The following is a 21,245-nucleotide window of genomic DNA, read 5'->3' as shown; positions in this document are numbered from 1 at the left end:
GTTCACCGGCGACTCTGCCTGGGCCACTACCACCATAGACTCCGGCTGACGAAGTGGCACAGGGACCGAACATTGCACACAATGGGGGTCATTGTAACCTGCCGGTAGATCAGCCCCACAAGCGGCACAAGCAGCGCTTACAGCCTGTGTCTTGGCACCCTTGCGTTTTGCGGATGACATGTTGTCGTCTCCTCAGAGCAAGATAGGGTATACAGCCAAGAAGCGACCTTACAGTGCAATATATATAAATGGTATAGAGAAAAAATGTACACCAAAATAACACTGTGGCACTAGTGGGGCCAGCACTAAAGTGCTGCTTACCGCCCGCTTAACGCGGGTGTGTGGTCGCCAGAAATCCCTTGTCTGGGTCTCCCAGAGCCTGTGTCCGTTCTCCAGCCAGACTGCATGTAGGAATGGCTGCCGGCGTCCTATGGAGAGGGGCGGGCCCTGGGCGTGTGCAGACAAAGAGCGGGAAGCCTGCGTCCCACTGTGCTCAGTGAGAGGGCTGGAGCATGTAAATAAGACTCCAGCCCTCGGCGCTGATTACTCGTACAGCGTCTCTCCCTTGCCCTGAGTGACAGGGTGGGGGCGGGAACGAAGCGTGGCTAGGCCGCAGAAGCCGGGGACTAAATTTATAAGCGACGCTGTCGTAAAAGCACGGTCGGCGCTAAGTCCCCGGCGCACTACAAGTCGCAGCCGCGCCGCCGCTCCAGGGGCGGCCGGCGCGGCAGTCCCCAACACATAAAGTCACTCAGAAAAACTGTAGTGACTGTAACCCCAGCGCGCAGCGCTACTGTCCCCGGCGCACTAGCACACCCAGCAAGTCTGGAATGTGCGCGACCTGTTTGGGACACAGAGTACCTGAATGTCGCAGGGCCTTGTCCCTGAACGGTACCCAGCTCCGTATCCAGCAGGTTCCATGGGTCTGTGGATGGAGCCCGGCCTCAGGGCTTGGGGGCCGGTAAGATCCCACTTCCTCAGAGCCCCTCAGGGGGATGGGGAAGGAAAGCAGCATGTGGGCTCCAGCCTCCGTACCCACAATGGGTACCTCAACCTTAACAAACACCGCCAATAGGAATGGGGTGAGAAGGGAGCATGCTGGGGGCCCTAGTATGGGCCCTCTTTTCTTCCATCCGACATAGTCAGCAGCTGCTGCTGACTAAACAGTGGAGCTATGCGTGGATGTCTGACCTCCTTCGCACAAAGCAGAAAACTGGTGAGCCAGTGATCCCACTGGGGGTGTATAGCCAGAAGGGGAGGGGCCTTACACTTTTTAGTGTAATGCTTTGTGTGGCCTCCGGAGGCAGTACTATACACCCAATCGTCTGGGTCTCCCAATGGAGCGCCGAAGAAATACAGTGTTCCCACTATGGTGCGGATATACAGTGGTCCCACTATGGTGTGGATATACAGTGTTCCCACTATGGTGCGGATATACAGTGTTCCCACTATGGTGCGGATATACAGTGTTCCCACTATGGTGCGGATATACAGTGTTCCCACTAATGGGGCACATATGCCTGAAACTGACAACAAGGTGGAGCTCCAAGATCAGGAAAAAGATGTGCTTATGGGATGTATTGGTTCCTGTCACTACTGCTCATGGCCTGCAGAGGGCGAGCACTTGCTGGACTTTATAAGGCTATGTGCACACTGAGCTTTATGAGGAGTCTTTTGGAGCAGGTCTTGGTGGGAGAAAGGAAAGTGCTACTCATGTAGATGCAACTCCTGTAAGAGTCATCACCTATGAGACATCACCTGACTATGCTAGCTATGGACTAAAGGCCGCTTTACACGCTACAATTTATCTGACGATCGCATGTGCGACGTGACACGCCCAGATCGTATTTACGATTTGCCGGTATCAGTTATAGGTCGTTTATTTGCAGTCACACGTAACGATCTCAAAATCGACCTATCAGCAATCAACGATATATTGTTGGACCCAGGCAGTCGTTTGAATGTTGTTCGTCGTTGGCAGGGTGTCAAACGGAGCAATATGTCGGCTGCTTCCCCAAAAATAAAATTTTTTTAAAAATGAACGACGTGTCAACGATCCATGATTTTCATTCTATTTGCGATCGTTCAGAGTTGCTCGTAGGTGTCACACGCAACGACGTCGCAATCAATGCCGGATGTGCGTCACGGAATCCGTGACCCTGACAACATATCTCCTGACAAATCTACGCGTGTAACGGGCCCTTTAGGGCAGTGTCACACGCTACGATATATCAGGCGATATGTCGTCAGGGTCACGGATTCCGTGACGCACATCCGGCATTGTTAGACATATCGTACCGTGTGACAGCTACGAGCGACTGTGAGCAAAAATAATCACCTTATCGTTGCTCGTTGACACGTCGTTCATTTTCAAAATGTCGGTCTTCCTTCTGTGCTCCGGTTGTTCATCGTTCCCGAGGCAGCACATATCGCTACATGTGACTTCCCGGGAATGATGAACTGCAGCTTACCTGCGGCCGCCGGCAATGCGGAAGGAAGGAGGTGGGTGGGATGTTTACGTCCCGCTCATCTCCGCCCCTCCGCTTCTATTGGCAGGCGGCTGTGTGACGTCGCTGTGACGCCGAACGTCCCTCCCCCTTCAGGAAGAGGATGTTCGCCGCCCACAGTGAGGTCATTCGGCAGGTAAGTGGGTGTGACAGGGGGTTAACGACTTTGTGCGCCACGGGCAACTAATTGCCCGTGACGCACAAACGACGGGGGCGGGTGCGATCACTCGTGCGATCGCACGATAGATCGAACCGTGTGACGCCGGCCTAACACCCAGATACAGGGGCGGTCATATCATTTGTGCAGCCGCACAGGGGTCCAAGAGGTTAAGGGGCCCATTTCTACTTCCACACCAGGTGGAATTGTGCATGCTTCATGGGCTGCAAAGAGCCCATATATTGTACAGGGGCCCTTTTCTGTCTGTGTCCGCCAGTGCCCAGATATGTTTGTGGGCTTACAGTCTATATTGTGGAGACTTTACAAGGAAATTTTACCAGCATTTATAACAATAGCGGCAGGATAGACCAAGGTAAGGCTGCTTTCACACTTGCAATCCGTCGCCTTGAGGAGATACGGTATCCTGCAAAATATTTTGCAGGATTCCGTTTATTCCCCATAGACTTGTATGGATGACGGATTGCGACTGATGGCCTTGCGTTGCATCCGCCGCGTGACGGATCAGTCATGGAACGACTGACCGTCAGGCGGCAGGAACGCAGCATGTCACGTTTTTTGAGCGGCGGAATCCTTTTGTTTTCACTGCGCATGCTCAGCTCTTGTGCTTAATCATTGAAATCAATGTCTCTCTCACTCTCGGCGGCCGAACAATCAGCTGATCGCCCGGCGGCCGGCTTTTGTGAACGATCAGCTGATCGCCCGGGGCCGGCTATTGTGAACGATCAGCTGATCGCCCAGCGGCCGGCTATTGTGAACGATCAGCTGATCGCCCGGCGGCCGACTATTGTGAACAATCAGCTGATCGCCCGGCTATTGTGAACGATGAGCTGATCACCTGGGGCCGGCTATTGTGAACGATCAGCTGATCGCCCGGGGCCGGCTATTGTGAACGATCAGCTGATCGCCCGGCGGCCGGCTATTGTGAACGATCAGCTGATCGCCCGGCGGCCGGCTATTGTGAACGATCAGCTGATCGCCCGGCGGCCGGCTATTGTGAACGATCAGCTGATCGCCCGGCGGCCGACTATTGTGAACGATCAGCTGATCGCCCGGGGCCGGCTATTGTGAACGATCAGCTGATCGCCCGGCGGCCGGCTATTGTGAACGATCAGCTGATCGCCCGGGGCCGGCTATTGTGAACGATCAGCTGATCGCCCGGCGGCCGGCTATTGTGAACGATCAGCTGATCGCCCGGCGGCCGACTATTGTGAACGATCAGCTGATCACCCGGGGCCGGCTATTGTGAACGATCAGCGGATCGTTCACAATAGCCGGCCGCCAGTAAAAGAGTAAACAAACAAAAACAAAAAAACAACAGATCGTTTTTTTGCAGCATCAGTCACATTAGTTGTGCCACTATCTGCAACGCATCCGTTGCATCAGTCACACAACGGATTGCAACTGATGCAAAACGATGCATGAGTGAAAGCAGCCTGATTAGTAGAGATTCGTCTACTGGGACTTGAATCGATATGTAGCATGAGGGGCTGCATCACTTGCAGGAGCAGTAGCATTAGTACATGTGGAGGTGCCTAATGCGGCGGCTCACCCTATTCAAGTGAACGGTTTGGGGGGTATTTGTACAATAAATGGTCTAATTATAGGATAGGGGATTAATATCAGATCAGTGGGAATATGAAGAATGACCACTGGACAGCAGTAAGCAGGTCCCTGAGGTCCCACTGATCAGCTGAGCGCAGGTAACAAGACGGAGCGGCGCTGCTCCAAACAATGGGGTCATTCCTGGGTACTGATGTAACGCAGTTCAGATCACATGCACTTCAACAAGAGAAGAGTTGTATTCCCTGAGAACGGCCACTGCACAGTATATGGAGCTGTGCAGGTCCGGCTCTATTCATGTGACATCTGTCCACTGAAAACAGCTGAACGGCAGAAGTCCTGGGTGTCAGATACCCAATGACATTGGACTGGCGAATGTCCAGCGTGACAGATGCGCGCGAACAAACAACTTTCCGTGGAGCAACGTGAAACACGAGAATCAACTGGGATGGTAAGGCTGCTCTGACTATAGGGAGCGAGGGTTGGGACACCTCCTGACACTAATCTGTGTCTGTCCCCTAACGTCCCTAAAAGAGTCCTTCCCCTCTTCACCGTCATATGCCTAATCCCTAACTGTCCCTCCCTCTCTCCACTCACCCTGTCTAGTGCCAAAGCCGGTGAGAGCACTAGACGTCACCACTACAGAAATATAACACAGGGAAAGGAGGACCGACAGGGTGACATAGACAAAATGATACACAACCAACTTCCCAGCTGGAGCCAGACACCAGGGCTGCAGACAACACGGCTTCAACCAAAAGAACTACTACAGCAAGGCTCCAGAGGCTTCCTTTCTCCAGGGGAACTAGTTAACAATGAATATTCTATTTCCAGCATTATGTGATGGATCATGTGACTATTTAAAGGAGATGGAAGTGGTCACAAACCGGCTGCAACTGAGGATAACTAACAAGGAAAATTACATTTTGCTGCACCAAAAAAAAGCGAATCACATAAAATCCAGAATCTCACAAGGCAATGTGAGACTCTGATCCCAAACCTGTCACAAGTCTCCTAATGATGGGAGACACTCTTAACCAACATATTGTGTAATGATGACCTATCAATATCAAAGTCCTTGACAACCCCTTTAAATGCTAAAATCAATAGTGATTTTAAAGTTTACAGAAATTTTAAGCCGTTAGCGTTAGTAAATACATTTGCAGTAACTTTAGGTCTGCAAACTTTATTCCTACAATCATGTTTAGCCCTCTGAAATGCCGTTTGCCAGCTGATCCCAGGTTAAGATTTTATGTATGTACTGTACATGTTGTGCTGCATTTATTACATTTAAGGCGGCTTTCACACTATGTTTTTTTAACATGCGTCATCAACATTTTTTTAACGCAAAAACGGATCCAGTGCAAATGCGTTTTCATTTCAATGCATTTGCAATGGACTCGCGTCAACATGCGTTCACCTGCGTTTGCGTGCGTTATTGTCAGGATCCAGTGACTTGCAGTTTAACATTTTTCAAAAACGCTACTTGTAGCGTTTTTGAGCTGCGTTCAAATACTGCAAATTGCTGGATCCTGACTATACTGCATGTGAACGTATGTGAACGCTGGCATGCTGATAGACAGGATCCTGCTTGCTCTACTAAGCATGCCCAGAAACCAGCCTGGCGTGATCAGTCTCTCTCTCCCCCTCCCTCTCTCTCCTCTCTCTCTCCCCCGCCTGAGAGCGGCGGACGCTCGTAACCAAGGTAAATATCGGGTAACCGCGGGCTTAGTTACCCAATGTTTAACTTGGTTACGTGTGCAGGGAGCAGGCAGCCCTGCTCCTAGCAGCTGCAGACGCTCGTAACCAAGGTAAATATTGGGTATCCAAGCAAGTTACCCGATGTTTACCTTAGTTATGAGCCTCTGCAGCTGTCAGATGTCGGCTCCCAGTCTTTCACGTTCAGTTCCCCTCACTCCCGATCACATGACTCCAATGCCCACCCATAAACTTAAAGTGACAGGATCCTGCAAAATAACACATGCGTTTGCATGCATTTTTCTTTGCAAAAACAGGATCCACTTTTGCAGCAAAAAAACTTTCATGACGCATGCTAAAAAAAATGTAGTGTGAAAGCAGCCTTAGCTGCATGCTGATTTTTTTTTTACTTTGGAGCAAATCCTCCCGGCCGCCGTCCATCTCTGCAATCCGCTGGTATAATTGGCTGGCACACAATGCCCGTCTGCTATCTAACTGATATGATTTCATATTAATTTCCTGTTAAAACATGATAACTCCCTGATTAACTACAGGGATAAATAAATGCCAGGCGAGCTAAAGTATGCAGAAGAACAACAATTACACAAACCTCCAGCCCAGGATGTGATAAGAAACAAGCCCGCCTATAACCGGATCATAAATCTTATAGTCTTTTAATAAGGCGCAGCTCACAGCTCCACACGTACAAGAGACAGTTTGTAAAAAGTGCCTCTCTATTCCTCGTTTCCCTTGAAATTCACCAATTTTACTTATTAGAGCAGAAGTTTGTACCCCAGAGCAATTCTTCATAACTTGTGACTTGGCCATTGTAAAGTCTACAGGGGGATGTATTGGGCCTCCCAACACAGGCACATTCAGACACTGCCCGGACCTCCTCCCGCTCCCGCTCTTCCGGCTTCATGTCTGGCCTGCTCGTCTTCAGAATGCTACATTATAATCATCACCTTTTTTCCCTACTTTGATTATTGCAAATGGGAGAAATAATGATACACTAAGGAAAAACTAGCATTTACATAGCGAGCTGGAAGACTGCAATGTAATGTCCTCCTTATATGTAATGTAATGTATGTACAAAGTGACTGCACCAGCAGAATAGTGAGTGCAGCTCTGGAGTATAGTACAGGATGTAATTCAGGATCAGTACAGGATAAGTAATGTAATGTATGTATACAGTGACTGCACCAGCAGAATAGTGAGTGCAGCTCTGCACTATGGAGTGCTAGGAACTATGTGCCCTGCAGTGTGCGGCCTTCATATGGAACTGACTGGAGCAGAGCACGTAATGTAACAGGACCATGGCTATACCTGTGTAACTCAGGATCAGTACACGATAATATATGTGACTGCACCAGCAGAATAGTGAATGCAGCTCTGCAGCATGGAGTGCTAGGAACTGTGTCCTGCAGTGTGGAGCCTTCATATGGAACTGACTGGAGCAGAGCACGTAATGTAACAGGACCATGGCTATACCTGTGTAACTCAGGATCAGTACACGATAATATATGTGACTGCACCAGCAGAATAGTGAGTGCAGCTCTGCACTATGGAGTGCTAGGAACTGTGTCCTGCAGTGTGCGGCCTTCATATGGAACTGACTGGAGCAGAGCACGTAATGTAACAGGACCATGGCTATACCTGTGTAACTCAGGATCAGTACACGATAATATATGTGACTGCACCAGCAGAATAGTGAGTGCAGCTCTGCAGCATGGAGTGCTAGGAACTGTGTGTCCTGCAGTGTGCGGCCTTCATATGGAACTGGAGCAGAGCACGTAATGTAACAGGACCATGGCTATACCTGTGTAACTCAGGATCAGTACACGATAATATATGTGACTGCACCAGCAGAATAGTGAGTGCAGCTCTGCAGCATGGAGTGCTAGGAACTGTGTGTCCTGCAGTGTGCGGCCTTCATATGGAACTGGAGCAGAGCACGTAATGTAACAGGACCATGGCTATACCTGTGTAACTCAGGATCAGTACACGATAATATATGTGACTGCACCAGCAGAATAGTGAGTGCAGCTCTGCAGCATGGAGTGCTAGGAACTGTGTGTCCTGCAGTGTGCGGCCTTCATATGGAACTGGAGCAGAGCACGTAATGTAACAGGACCATGGCTATACCTGTGTAACTCAGGATCAGTACACGATAATATATGTGACTGCACCAGCAGAATAGTGAGTGCAGCTCTGGAGTGTAATACAGGAGGTAACTCAGGATCAGTACAGGATAAGTAATGTAATGTATGTACACAGTGACTGCACCAGAAGAATAGTGAGTGCAGCTCTGGAGTATAATACAGGATGTAACTCAGGATCAGTACAGGATCAGTAATGTAATGTATGTACACAGTCACTGCACCAGCAGAATAGTGAGTGCAGCTCTGGGGTATAATACAGGAGGTAACTCAGGATCAGTACAGGATAAGTAATGTAATGTATGTACACAGTGACTGCACCAGCAGAATAGTGAGTGCAGCTCTGGAGTATAATACAGGATGTAACTCAGGATCAGTACAGGATAAGTAATGTAATGTATGTACACAGTGACTGCACCAGCAGAATAGTGAGTGCAGCTCTGGGGTATAATACAGGAGGTAACTCAGGATCAGTACAGGGTAAGTAATGTAATGTATGTACACAGTGACTGCACCAGCAGAATAGTGAGTGCAGCTCTGGAGTATAATACAGGATATAACTCAGGATCAGTACAGGGTAAGTAATGTAATGTATGTACACAGTGACTGCACCAGCAGAATAGTGAGTGCAGCTCTGGAGTATAATACAGGATGTAACTCAGGATCAGTACAGGATAAGTAATGTAATGTATGTACACAGTGACTGCACCAGAATAGTGAGTGCAGCTCTGGAGTATAATACCGGATGTAACTCAGGATCAGTACAGGATCAGTAATGTAATGTATGTACACAGTGACGGCACCAGCAGAATAGTGAGTGCAGCTCTGGAGTATAATACCGGATGTAACTCAGGATCAGTACAGGATCAGTAATGTAATGTATGTACACAGTGACGGCACCAGCAGAATAGTGAGTGCAGCTCTGGAGTATAATACAGGATATAACTCAGGATCAATCCAGGATAAGTAATATAATGTATGTACACAGTGACAGCACCAGCAGAATAGTGAGTGCAGCTCTGGAGTATAATACAGGATGTAACTCAGGATCAGTACAGGATAAGTAATGTAATGTATGTACACAGTGACTGCACCAGCAGAATAGTGAGTGCAGCTCTGGAGTATAATACAGGATGTAACTCAGGATCAGTACAGGATAAGTAATGTAATGAATGTACACAGTGACGGCACCAGCAGAATAGTGAGTGCAGCTCTGGAGTATAATACTGGATGTAACTCAGGATCAGTACAGGATAAGTAATGTAATGTATGTACACAGTGACTGCACCAGCAGAATAGTGAGTGCAGCTCTGGGGTATAATACAGGATGTAACTCAGGATCAGTACAGGATCAGTAATGTGATGTATGTACACAGTGACTGCACCAGCAGAATAGTGAGTGCAGCTCTGGAGTATAATACAGGATGTAAGTCAGGATCAGTACAGGATAAGTAATGTAATGTATGTACACAGTGACTGCACCAGCAGAATAGTGAGTGCAGCTCTGGAGTATAATACAGAATGTAACTCAGGATCAGTAATGTATGTACACAGTGACTGCCCCAGCAGAATAGTGAGTGCAGCTCTGGAGTATAATACAGAATGTAACTCAGGATCAGTAATGTATGTACACAGTGACTGCCCCAGCAGAATAGTGAGTGCAGTTCTGGGGGTATAATACAGGATGTAACTCCGGATCAGTACAGGATAAGTAATGTAATGTATGTACACAGTGACGGCACCAGCAGAATAGTGAGTGCAGCTCTGGAGTATAATACTGGATGTAACTCAGGATCAGTACAGGATAAGTAATGTAATGTATGTACACAGTGACTGCACCAGCAGAATAGTGAGTGCAGCTCTGGAGTATAATACAGAATGTAACTCAGGATCAGTAATGTATGTACACAGTGACTGCCCCAGCAGAATAGTGAGTGCAGCTCTGGAGTATAATACAGAATGTAACTCAGGATCAGTAATGTATGTACACAGTGACTGCCCCAGCAGAATAGTGAGTGCAGCTCTGGAGTATAATACAGGATGTAACTCCGGATCAGTACAGGATAAGTAATGTAATGTATGTACACAGTGACGGCACCAGCAGAATAGTGAGTGCAGCTCTGGAGTATAACACAGGATGTAACTCAGGATCAGTACAGGATAAGTAATGTAATGTATGTACACAGTGACTGCCCCAGCAGAATAGTGAGTGCAGCTCTGGAGTATAATGCAGGATGTAACTCAGGATCAGTACAGGATAAGTAATGTAATGTATGTACACAGTGACTCCACCAGCAGAATAGTGAGTGCAGCTCTGGGGTATAATACAGGATGTAACTCAGGATCAGTACAGGATAAGTAATGTAATGTATGTACACAGTGAATGCACCAGCAGAATAGTGAGTGCAGCTCTGGAGTATAATACAGGAGGTAACTCAGGATCAGTACAGGATCAGTAATGTACAGTATGAACACAGTGACTGCACCAGCAGAACAGTGAGTGCAGCTCTGGGGTATAATACAGGATGTTTATATAAATTGCGTGGTTTGATCAATGATAGCATTTGCTTTATTGGCCTGACTCTTCAGTAATAATCTCGGGTTACCTTTGCACAGTTTGTTGAGCTTCTGATATTGTCGGGTCCGGAGTTTCGGTAAACGTTTCTTCTGTTTGTTCGGTTTCTATCATGGCCACATTATCTATGTGATCCCCGCTGCCTTCCTCCTGTGCGGCGATCTCGGCCTTCTCACCATCGCTGTCTTCCTCGTCCTCAGAGTAGCTGGAGTCCTCACTGGACGTGGTTTCATAACTGTGGACACGAGATTAGATGAAATGTCTGTGGGAAGTTCAGCTTCAAGCGCACAATTTACTTCTTAAAATCCAGCTAACATTCTATAAAATGTATAATTAAAGGTGTAATCCAGGATTAGAAAATCATGGCCACTTCCTTCAGAATCAGTGACACTCTGTCCTGTCTGTGGGTTGACCCTGGTATTGCGCCTCAGCCTTATTAAAGGGAATCTGTCACCAGGTTTTTGCTGCCTAATCTGAGATCAATATAACGTAGGGGCAGAGACCCTGATTCCGGCGATGTGTCACTTACTGGGCTGCTTAGTGTAGTTTTGATAAAATCAGTTTAATTAGCAGTAGATTATCATTACAGGACTACTTGACGTGCTGCAGGTAGTCCAGCATGTTCATGAGCTCTGTATAACTGCTTGATCTGCAGCAGAGAAAACAGTGATTGTATCAAAATGACAGCAAACAGCTTAGTAAGTGACATCGCTGGAATTTTATCTAGATCATGTCTTAATGATCTTAGTAATTAGCGTAGATTTGCATTTGCTGGCATATTCGAGGGCGGCACGGTGGCTCAGTGGTTAGCACTGCAGCCTTGCAGCGCTGGGGTCCTGGGTTCAAATCCCACCAAGGACACCATCTGCAAGGAGTTTGTATGTTCTCCCCGTGTTTCCCTGGGTTTCCTCCGGGTTCTCCGGTTTCCTCCCACACTCCAAAGACATACAGATAGGGACTCTAGATTGTGAGCCCCAATGGGGACAGTGTTGCCAATGTATGTAAAGCGCTGTGGAATTAATAGCGCTATATAAATGAATAAATATTATATTATTATTAATTATATTAGTATTGTGTGCTACCTCTGTGATGCTTACCCACCATTGACCCCAACAAACTGGAGGTTCTTCTTAGCTCGAGTGTCTCCGGCCGAGCGGCCGCTGCTGTTTTTCTTCTTCATTATAGACTTGAGACTTCTGGGAGATGCTGTACATGGAAAGCCAGAAATGAATTGGTATCGGGCAGAGGCTGTGGAGGAGGAGGACACGGACCAGACATGACAGATGATTGGGACACAGATTGAGACAGTTTATAGCGATTAATCAAAGTGCCTAATATCGGTACATTACATGGCCAAAACCTCAGTGACGAAATCAATTAAAGAAATAAATAAAAATGAATATTTCACATGTCCATTCCCTCAATTGCTGCCTCTTCCTGCTTCTTGAATGTATGTTTGGGAGAAATCTCCCATCTCTCCGAGAATCTGTGAGGTTTCATTTCTTGGACAATTGTCCTAGAAAAAAATGGCTTCCTGGTATCAGCTGTGTTGGCTGCAGGCCCCACCCCTTCTGGTCACATGGGTATGACATCAGCACAGGTCCTTCTAGTGACAAAGTAAATCGTTTCTATAAGAGCATTAGCATAAATAACACGGGGTGGGAATAACTATGAATACCCACGCCAGCTATTAGCTGCTGCAGCTGCTGTCATTCAAAAGGCTGCTCATTTTACAAACTTTACTTGCTTGTGTTTCAAAACCTAAACATACGAGCTGACCACTGCAGGTATGTGTAGAATCAGCCTGATAGTGCCAGTATAGCACTGGCTTTAGGTTATATACGAAAATCCTGGTGATTGGTGCGCTTTAAGCTGTTGGGTGAGAGTGACTGTCAGTATAGTGTCAACAGATTACTTTAATAAGGCGGCAAAATATTTTTTTTAGAGCCGAGAAACAACATAACATAATGGCAATTTGCAGTTTAACATTTCGAGACAGCAGAATTTCGAATGCAGCTCTTGATGCAGCTGAGATATGAAACAAGATTTGATATGAGCACTTTATTATTCATTTTGCCGATATATATCCTCTTATTATAAAGTGATAACTTATCGGATATGCCATCACTTTATGATTGTGGCTGTCCGAGCTCTTGTACTGCCACTAATCTGGAGAATGAAGTGGACACAATGTTGATTCGAGCTGTGCTCCTTTCACCTTTTTTCCCTGAAAAGAGAAGTTCTTGGGGCCCTGGTTGTGTAGTGCTGAGCGGACCCGGGCTGTAAACGTCCGGATCCCCGCGGTTTCAGCGCTATCTCCGGGCCGGACCCGGGCGCGGGATTCCGGGTGCACGATCCGGAATCGGCAATTAATAAAAATGAAAAAAAAACAATAAATAAATGAGTGTTTCATACTTATCGAGACTCTGTGTCATGGCGGCACTCTGCTTCCGGGTCGCGCTTTCACTTCCTGTGCTGTGCACGCAATCACACAGCTTTCCGTGTTTTTCCCGCCCACCGGCCGTCCTCTCAGCTGTGATTGGTTGCAGGCTGACGCGCCCCCAGCTTGTGACAGTCTCTGCCGCGGTCATCGCTTATCGCGGCTCAGTAATAGGCTGCACTCAGAGCGGGCAGTCGTGCTCTATAGCTACTCACTCTGAAATGTAGCAGAGCTGTATGTGTCGCCGCGGGACTTCTCCTGTTGATTACGTCGGAACTGCAGCTTGTTGGGGGTTAATAAAGAGGTGAAGCAGGGGGTGTTTTGTACTTTATTTCAAATAAAGGATTGTTCTCTGTGTCTTGTTTATTTACTGTCACTTACAGGTTTGTGTGATGCAGGTATCACACAAAGCTAGGGTTTAGTAGCAGCTGGGTGCCGCTATTAACCCCTGCTATTTACCCCGACTGGCACCGCATCACGCCTGCGGGAAGAGCAGGTAGCGCACACCGGTATGGTCACATCTAATAGATGCGGCACTACCGGGCGGCTGAGGGCTGGAATACCAGCCCCCAGCTGGCGTTATCTTGGCTGGGGATGAAAATAGGGGGACCGCACGTTATTTTTGTTTTTTACTTTCACCGGAATGACACATGCGAGGGGCTCACGTGAGTCTGCTATGGCAGCACCCGGCAAAGCCTCGCACGAGTGACTCTGGTCACTGTATACACAGCACAGATACAGCGCGATAGCTGGGGCTGCAGCCGCGCGCTATAACTGTGCTGCACCGTGAACTGACCGACAGACTGTACTGCTTTTCCCGCCCACCGGCCGTCCTGACGCCAGTGATTGGTTGCAGTTAGCTGCAACGCTGACACTTAGGGTGGGGGCGCGTCTGACTGCAACCAACACGCGCTGGTGGGTGGGGAAAACAATGAATATTGAATTGTCGGCTCCCGAAGGTAACAGCGTGACCCGGAAGGAGTGTGCAGCCATGACAGCGCCTCGGGGAGTATGCCGCGCTCGCCCCTAGCCCCCTAACCCCTCCACAAACATTTTTAACCTCCGGATTCCGGTCCCCATTGACTTATAAGGGCACCGGATTCCGGAGCGGAGCGGACTCTTTTTTAAATCTGGCAGTGATCCGCCGGTACCGGATTATTGGCCGTCCAATCAACTCTAGTCATGAACCCATTTACTTAAATCGAGCTGCTCAGAGGTGCTCCCTGAGATTAGAAAAGGACGCAGTGATAAGGGCACGTAGCTCTAAATAGCCGATGCGGCTCCTATATTCTCAGTATTGCTGGGAGGTGCCCAACTGTTTTTTAAAGTAATGCCATGCTAGGTATGGAAAAGTACCAAGCAAACGGCGAAAGGGAGAGTAAGGGAAGATGGTGACCCCTGACCAAACCTACTGAATGTCCCTGGGGTCCCTTCACCACCCTAGATAGGTTCCGCACCTATGTGCCGAGCCGGATACCTGACCCTAGGTATTCCTAGTGCTGGGCTCTAAATAGGGAGCGGATGGAATGAGCTCTACATCAACCCCACTAAACAACTATAGACGACACAAGGAGGACACACAGGGGGGAAAATGCATGAACTACTTATCCCCAGATGACACAGGTAGAAGTTCAGCAAGGAGTACAAGCCACCTGCTTGCAACCAAGGCTTGAATGAACTGAAAATATCACAATCATCAGTCCAAGGAAGGAAGGGGTATTTAAGTACCAAGATTGGACCCAGCAAGAACTGGGTAGAAAGCGAGCTCCTGCTGGGTCCAAAAGGGGGAGAGATAAGTGCAGCAGGTAAGCTACCTATACCAATGAATACTGCCAGCAGGAACAATGGAAAGTCAGGGAGCATTCTGCACAGCCAAATGCTGTGACCGTCTATGGCCAGAAACCACATGACTGTCTGTCACCCATGACACATAACCCATTGCTTTACAAAATGTGAATACCCCTTTAAGAGGGTATGGGTCCCCCTATGAGAAGCAAACTGGCTCTGTAATTGTGGTCTCCAGTGTGAGTGACCGCTACAATTTACAGTCAGATGTGCACAGTCTATAGCTTCCCAATATAGGTATGGTGAGGATAAGTCAGGTCGTGTGGGGTCTTCTGGACGGACGCACAATGTAATATATTGCTCATGCTGCAGACCGAGGGCCTCAGGGGACTAAAGCCTTCTGGAGATGAAATATTAATGGACCTTGTGGACAAAGCATAAATTATCCTTCCTAACATCATGATTGTTTTTCTTTAAAACTTTTTCTGAGGTCAAGACAAGAAACAAAGAAAAAATCTCTGCAGATTACACAGAATAAAGGCCACTTTACACGCAGCGATATCGCTAGCGTGCGTACCCGCCCCCGTCTGTTGTGCATCACGGGAAAAACGCTGCCCGTGGCGCACAACATCGCTACCACCCGTCACACGGACTTACCTGCCTAGCGACGTCGCTGTGGCCGGCAAACAGCCTCCTTTCTAAGGGGGCGGTTCGTGCGGCGTCACTAAGCGGCCGCCCAATAGAAGCGGAGGGGCGGAGATGAGCGGCCGTAACATCCCGCCCACCTCCATCCTTCCGCATTGCCGGAGGACGCAGGTACGGTGATGTTGCTCGTTCCTGCGGTGTCACACGTAGCGATGTGTGCTGCCTCAGGAACGACGAACAACCTGCGTCCTGCAACAGCAACGATATTTAGGATTGGAACGACGTGTCAACGATTAGGTGAGTAATTTTGATCGTTAGCTGTTGTTCGTACGTTTCACACGCAACGACGTCGCTAACGAGGCTGGATGTGCATCACGAATTCCGTGACCCCAATGACATCTCGTCCGCTTAAAGGGAGCTTTACACGCAGCAACATCGCTAGCGATGTCGCTGGTGAAAGCACCCGCCCCCGTCGGTTGTGCGTCACGGGCAAATCGCTGCCCGTGGCACACAACATCGCTAGGACCCGTCACACGGACTTGCCTACCTAGCGACGTCTCTGTGGCCAGCGAACCGCCTCCTTTCTAAGGGGGGGGGGGCGGTTCGTGCGACATCACAGCGACCACACGCGGCAGGCGGCCAATAGAAGTGGAGGTGCGGAGAGCAGCCGCAGGAAAGTCACGCCCACCTCGTAGCCGGAGGACGCAGGTACGGTGTTGTTCGTCGTTCTCGGGGTGTCACGCGTAGCGAAGTGAACGACGAACAACCTACGTCCACAACGACCAACGAGATTTTGAAAATGAGTGACGTGTCAACGATCAACGATAAGGTATTTTTGATTGGAGCTGTTGCACGCAACGACGTCGCTAACGACGCCGGATGTGCGTCACGAATTCCGTGACCCCGGCGATATATCGTTAGATATGTCGTTGCGTGTAACGGGGCCTTAATTCTCTATGCAGCAGCCGGGATGATGAAAACCACAAAGGAGCCCAACAAAGTGAACGGGATCCATTGGGCACTGGTGTTATCTGTTGTTCGGCAGATCCGGCCTGGCACGGTGGCTTCCCACCAAATGCTGCACTAACACCATTGAACGAGCTTTTGCTTGATTGTTCCTTGAATACATTTTTCAGGGTGGCATGTTCCCTTTAAATAGGATATTTTACCACTCAGCCATAAAAGGCGAATTCTGCCTATAAAATGTTCATTTTGGATTTTCACAGCGGGGGGTCGGCAGAATACACTGAACACAAAAGTGAAGCTCTAAAAATGATTAACCCAGTCCTTTGGAAAATAGTCAGCGGAAAAAAAAAAAAAAAGAAAACGTAGAGCCATGATAAAGATTCAAGGATAAACCTATTGATGAAATAATAAACATGCTTTTATTTATCGTAGCAATTGTACGATACAAGATGTCGTCGTCATGACAATGCAAAAAAAAACACGGCGGCGAAACAAAGGATATAGGAAAAAGGGTCCAAAGCAACCGAAAATCTGCAAAGAGTAAAATCATGTGCAGACGATGAAGCAACAACATCTCCAATAAACTGTTACAAATAAATATTGTTTCCATGAAAATAAGACAGGGTCTTATATTATTATTTGCTCTGAAACATGTTCTAGGGCTTATTTTCAGGGAATGTCTTCCCATGACAATGCAAAAAAAACCAAAACACGGCGGCGAAACAAAGGATATAGGCGAAAGGGTCCAAAGCAACCGAAAATCTGCACAGTAAAATCATGTGCAGACGATGAAACAACAACATCTCTAATAAACTGTTACAAATAAATATTGTTTCCATGAAAATAAGACAGGGTCTTATATTATTATTTGCTCTGAGACATGTTCTAGGGCTTATTTTCAGGGAATGTCTTCCCATGAACAATAATCCACGTTTATTCTTGAACCAAAAATCAACATTTATTGAAATGTAATCATCATCACATTCTGGAACATCAACATTTTGTGTTACTCCTATTACTTCTTCAGATGCACATTGTCTTATCAGACTATTCTCACGGTGCAGAACCCGTCCTATAGTGGTGGGTGCAGACCATATTTACAAAGGGTTAAATCACCTTTTCTCTATGTACGGCTAAGTTTACCTCCAAAAGGAAGCAGTCACCCCCCTGAAAGAATCGTACTTCCCAGACCTCAAACAATTAGAGTTGGCAAGCGAATGGGCTCTCACATACAGATGTGCGTCACTGTCAGGTGCCCCTGTGTGCTACTGTGGTTGGCTCCCCCTGGTGACTGGAAGCAGTATGACTCATGAGGAGTGATACCTGATCTGTTTGTGAGAGCTGCAGTGAAATACAGCTGGAACAGAGAGGGACCTGCCAGAGACACAGATCTCAGTGTGAGAGTCCATCCACCATCAGCACTAGCCAACTGTGATTATTTGGGGTCTGCTGAGGGCAATTCTTATTCAGGGGGATGGGGTCTGTTTTCTCTGGGGGTGTCTTTCTTTTGGGGATGTCTGCTTTCTTTGAGGACAGGTCCTGCTGTAATCTTTAATTTTTTAGATGCTTGGACACTTCCTTATGGAACCACAAGTAGGGCTTATATTTTAAGCATACTCGAAAAATCCCCCAAAAATCCTGCCAGGGCTTATTTTCGGGGTAGGTTTTATTTTCAGGGATACAGGGCATTATGTTACTGCTGTCGTGTTGGACTGTAGGTTCCAACACGAGAGAGCACAATATCTGCACAGAAATTTCATTCTCCAGAGACTTCCTTGATTCTCCACAGTTTTATCCTTTCCGTTTTCCAACCATCCTCTCCTCCCTCCTTCCCTGTTTCTTCAGTCCTCCTTTCCTTGTCCTATCCTACGTTTTCTCGATTCTATTTCCTTTATTCGGTCTCTTCTCCTTTCCTCCCTCATTCTTTTATCTCACTCTTCTTATTTATTAATCCATTCCTCTCGCTTTATTGCTGTTGCTTGTTTCCTTTTTCCTTTCCTTCACCTTCCTCTCTGCTTCTTCCATCAATCATTGTTTCTTTTTCTCCCTACTTTGCTTCTTCCTTCCCTTACTTTTTTTGTCTTCCTTTCTACATTTCTCCTTTTCTCGTCTATTCTTACATTTCCCTTTCTTTCTTTTCTTCCCTCCTCTTCTTCCATTATTTCCCTTTTCTTTCCTCTCTGCCTTCTTCCCTTACTCACTGTTTTCCTTTCTTCTTTCTTCACTTATTTGTTCTTTCTTCTCACATCTTTGTCTTTTCTTTCTGCTTTTCTTATCCCTTTTTGGTTTTTTATCTACTTGTCTTTTTCTCTCTCACTCTGCCTTACTCCGTTATTTTCTGCTACTTTACCTTCCTTCGTTTGTTATTTTATTCCTTCCCTTATTATTTTAAATTTTATTTCTTTCCCGTCTTTCATCTTTCCTTTCAATCCATGTTCCTTTCCCGCCTCTTTTCTTTTATCCACTTTTTCTTGTTTTATTTTTCCTTCACTTTTTTCTTAGTTGTCTTTCTTCACTCCCTTCCTTTCTCGTTTCCTACCTTCTTTCTTCCACTTTCTCTCCCATTCTCCCAAAATAAATGTTAGGGTCAGCCCTCTTTCTTGCCTTTCCTTGTCACCATGCTTATGTTGAGGGATCACAGCTGACAGTGTACGCATGAATCAGTAATGTATGTGATGATGAGAAACTTTGTGATAAATCCTAATGAAGGAAAAAAGCTTCCTCTTCCCCTTTGCCTGTCTGTAGACTTTTCTCTCAATCTCTAAACTTACAGTACAAAGTACCTGAAATTTTGTCCAAAGTAGACCATGAAGGCACACAAGGAGGAGGAATATGGAGAAGGATGCAGCGGCAGATTTTTATCTAAGAAACTTCATGCTGCTATTATTTTTTTAGTCCATTTCATTGCAACCTACAAAGTCCCCACAAATCTGCACAATTAGGCTAGGTTCACATTTCCGTTGTTTTGCATCAGTCACATGCGTTGCTTGACGCTTGTGACTGATGCGTTGTACAACGGATGACAAGAATTAGAATTCATTGTCGGACTCCGTTGTAAAAGAGAGAACGATCAACTGATCGTTCACAATAGCCGGCCGGCTTTTGAGAGCGAACAGATGATCTCCCGGCGGCCGGCTAATGAGAGCGATCAGCTGATCGCTCACAGCAGCCGGCCGCCGGGTGATCAGCTGATCGCTAACAGGTGCCGGACGCCAGGTGATCAGTTGATCGCTCACAGGTGCCGGCCGCCGGGTGCTCAGCTGATCGTTCGGCCGCCGAGAATGTGTGCGGGGGTCGGGGGGCGGAGTGCGGGATGGGTGGAGCCAAGTGGGGCCATGGCGCTGAGGACGTCAGTAACGGTGACTGCATGGCTTGGGACAGGTGAGTGTGAGTGTGTGTGCATTTGTGCATGTGTACATGCGGAGTGCGGGAGGGGACGAGGCCGAGTGGGGAAGTGTTGGGCTCCCTGCATACGTAGCCAGGGTAAATATCGGGTAACTAAGCAAAGCACTTTGCTTGGTTACCCAATATTTACCTTGGTTACGTGTGCAGGGAGCCAGAGAGAGCATGCGCAGCGAAATCCTACGGATTGCGCTGCTCAAAAAAACCTTACAGGCTGCGTTCCTCCCGCCCGGCGGTCAGTCATTCCACGACTGATCAGTCGGGCGGAGGGTGCAACGCAGCATCGTCAGTCACAATCCGCCGCTCATACAAGTCTATGGGAACAACGGAATCCGCCAAACGGATTCCGTTGTTTACCAGACCCGCGGATTGTGACTGATAGAAATTGACGGAAATGTGAACCTAGCCTTAGGAGGTGTCTGAGACTCTGTAGTGTCTGGCACTGTGCCAAGTGATGGGGCAATACTAATGTGGTGCCCATTTTCAAGAAGGGCTCTGGGTCTTTACCAGTTTCTGTTGTGCAGATGACACCAAGATATGTATTATAGTTACAGGACAAACTGAACATCATCGGACATGTGGATGCCCAAACACTCCATGTGGATACATGTAAAACTATGTATCTGGGCGCTAAAATTATGAGGACATCATATGTTCTATGGGAAGCAAAACTAGGAGAGTCACTTTTAGAGAAGGATCTGGGTGCATTTGTAGATGACAGACTAAGTAACAGCATGCAAAGTTATTCAGCAGCTTCTGGGGACTCATATGAGGAAAGATGAAAAGAATTCTATTTATTTAGTCTGGAGACGAGATCTCGAAGGGGGTACATGATTAATTTGTACTAGTACAATGTTACAGAAAATGGCGCTACACGAAAAATAAGGACAAAAGTGTCATGTAAAAACCCCTGAAAAGACAAGAGGGAACTCCCTCCGTCTGGAGAAAAAAAGGTTCAATCTCCAGAGGAGACAAGGTTTCTTCACCATGAGAACTATTAGTCTGTGGGGTAGTCTACCTTAGGAGTTGGTCTGAGCGGGAACCATCGATGGTTTCAAACAAGGCTTAGCAGCATTTTAAGGAGAAAATTTAATTCTTGTTCTGCCGATGGTTCAGCACGTGGGATCAGAAGGGAAAAATGTGGTCTTTTAGGGTAGCCTGGATCATGCATGATGGCTGGGCCTATATTCATTCACTTTTTCCATTCCTATCCATTGATTAAACCTGATGAACTTGTGTCTTTTTTTCTGCGGGATTAAATATATAACTATCTACACGGGCACAGCAGCTTGTCCATCCCATTAGGTCCCATTCATGTAGATAGATACTT

General features: G+C 47.3%; 1 protein-coding gene across 1 annotated transcript in view; it reads right to left on the bottom strand.

Annotated features, from left to right (window-relative positions):
* KANK4 (KN motif and ankyrin repeat domains 4) overlaps positions 1 to 21,245 on the bottom strand; it is a 202,913-nt gene that overhangs the window by 58,292 nt on the left and 123,376 nt on the right. The window contains 2 exon segments of the mRNA XM_075320377.1: positions 10,709 to 10,912; positions 11,775 to 11,883. Of these exon segments, the coding sequence (XP_075176492.1) occupies positions 10,709 to 10,912; positions 11,775 to 11,883 (313 nt within the window).

Source organism: Anomaloglossus baeobatrachus, chromosome 8 (genome assembly GCF_048569485.1).
Source record: "Anomaloglossus baeobatrachus isolate aAnoBae1 chromosome 8, aAnoBae1.hap1, whole genome shotgun sequence".
NCBI lineage: Eukaryota > Metazoa > Chordata > Amphibia > Anura > Aromobatidae > Anomaloglossus > Anomaloglossus baeobatrachus.
The sequence above is the reverse complement of the archived record's forward strand: the minus strand, read 5'-3'. Positions and strand labels throughout refer to the sequence as shown.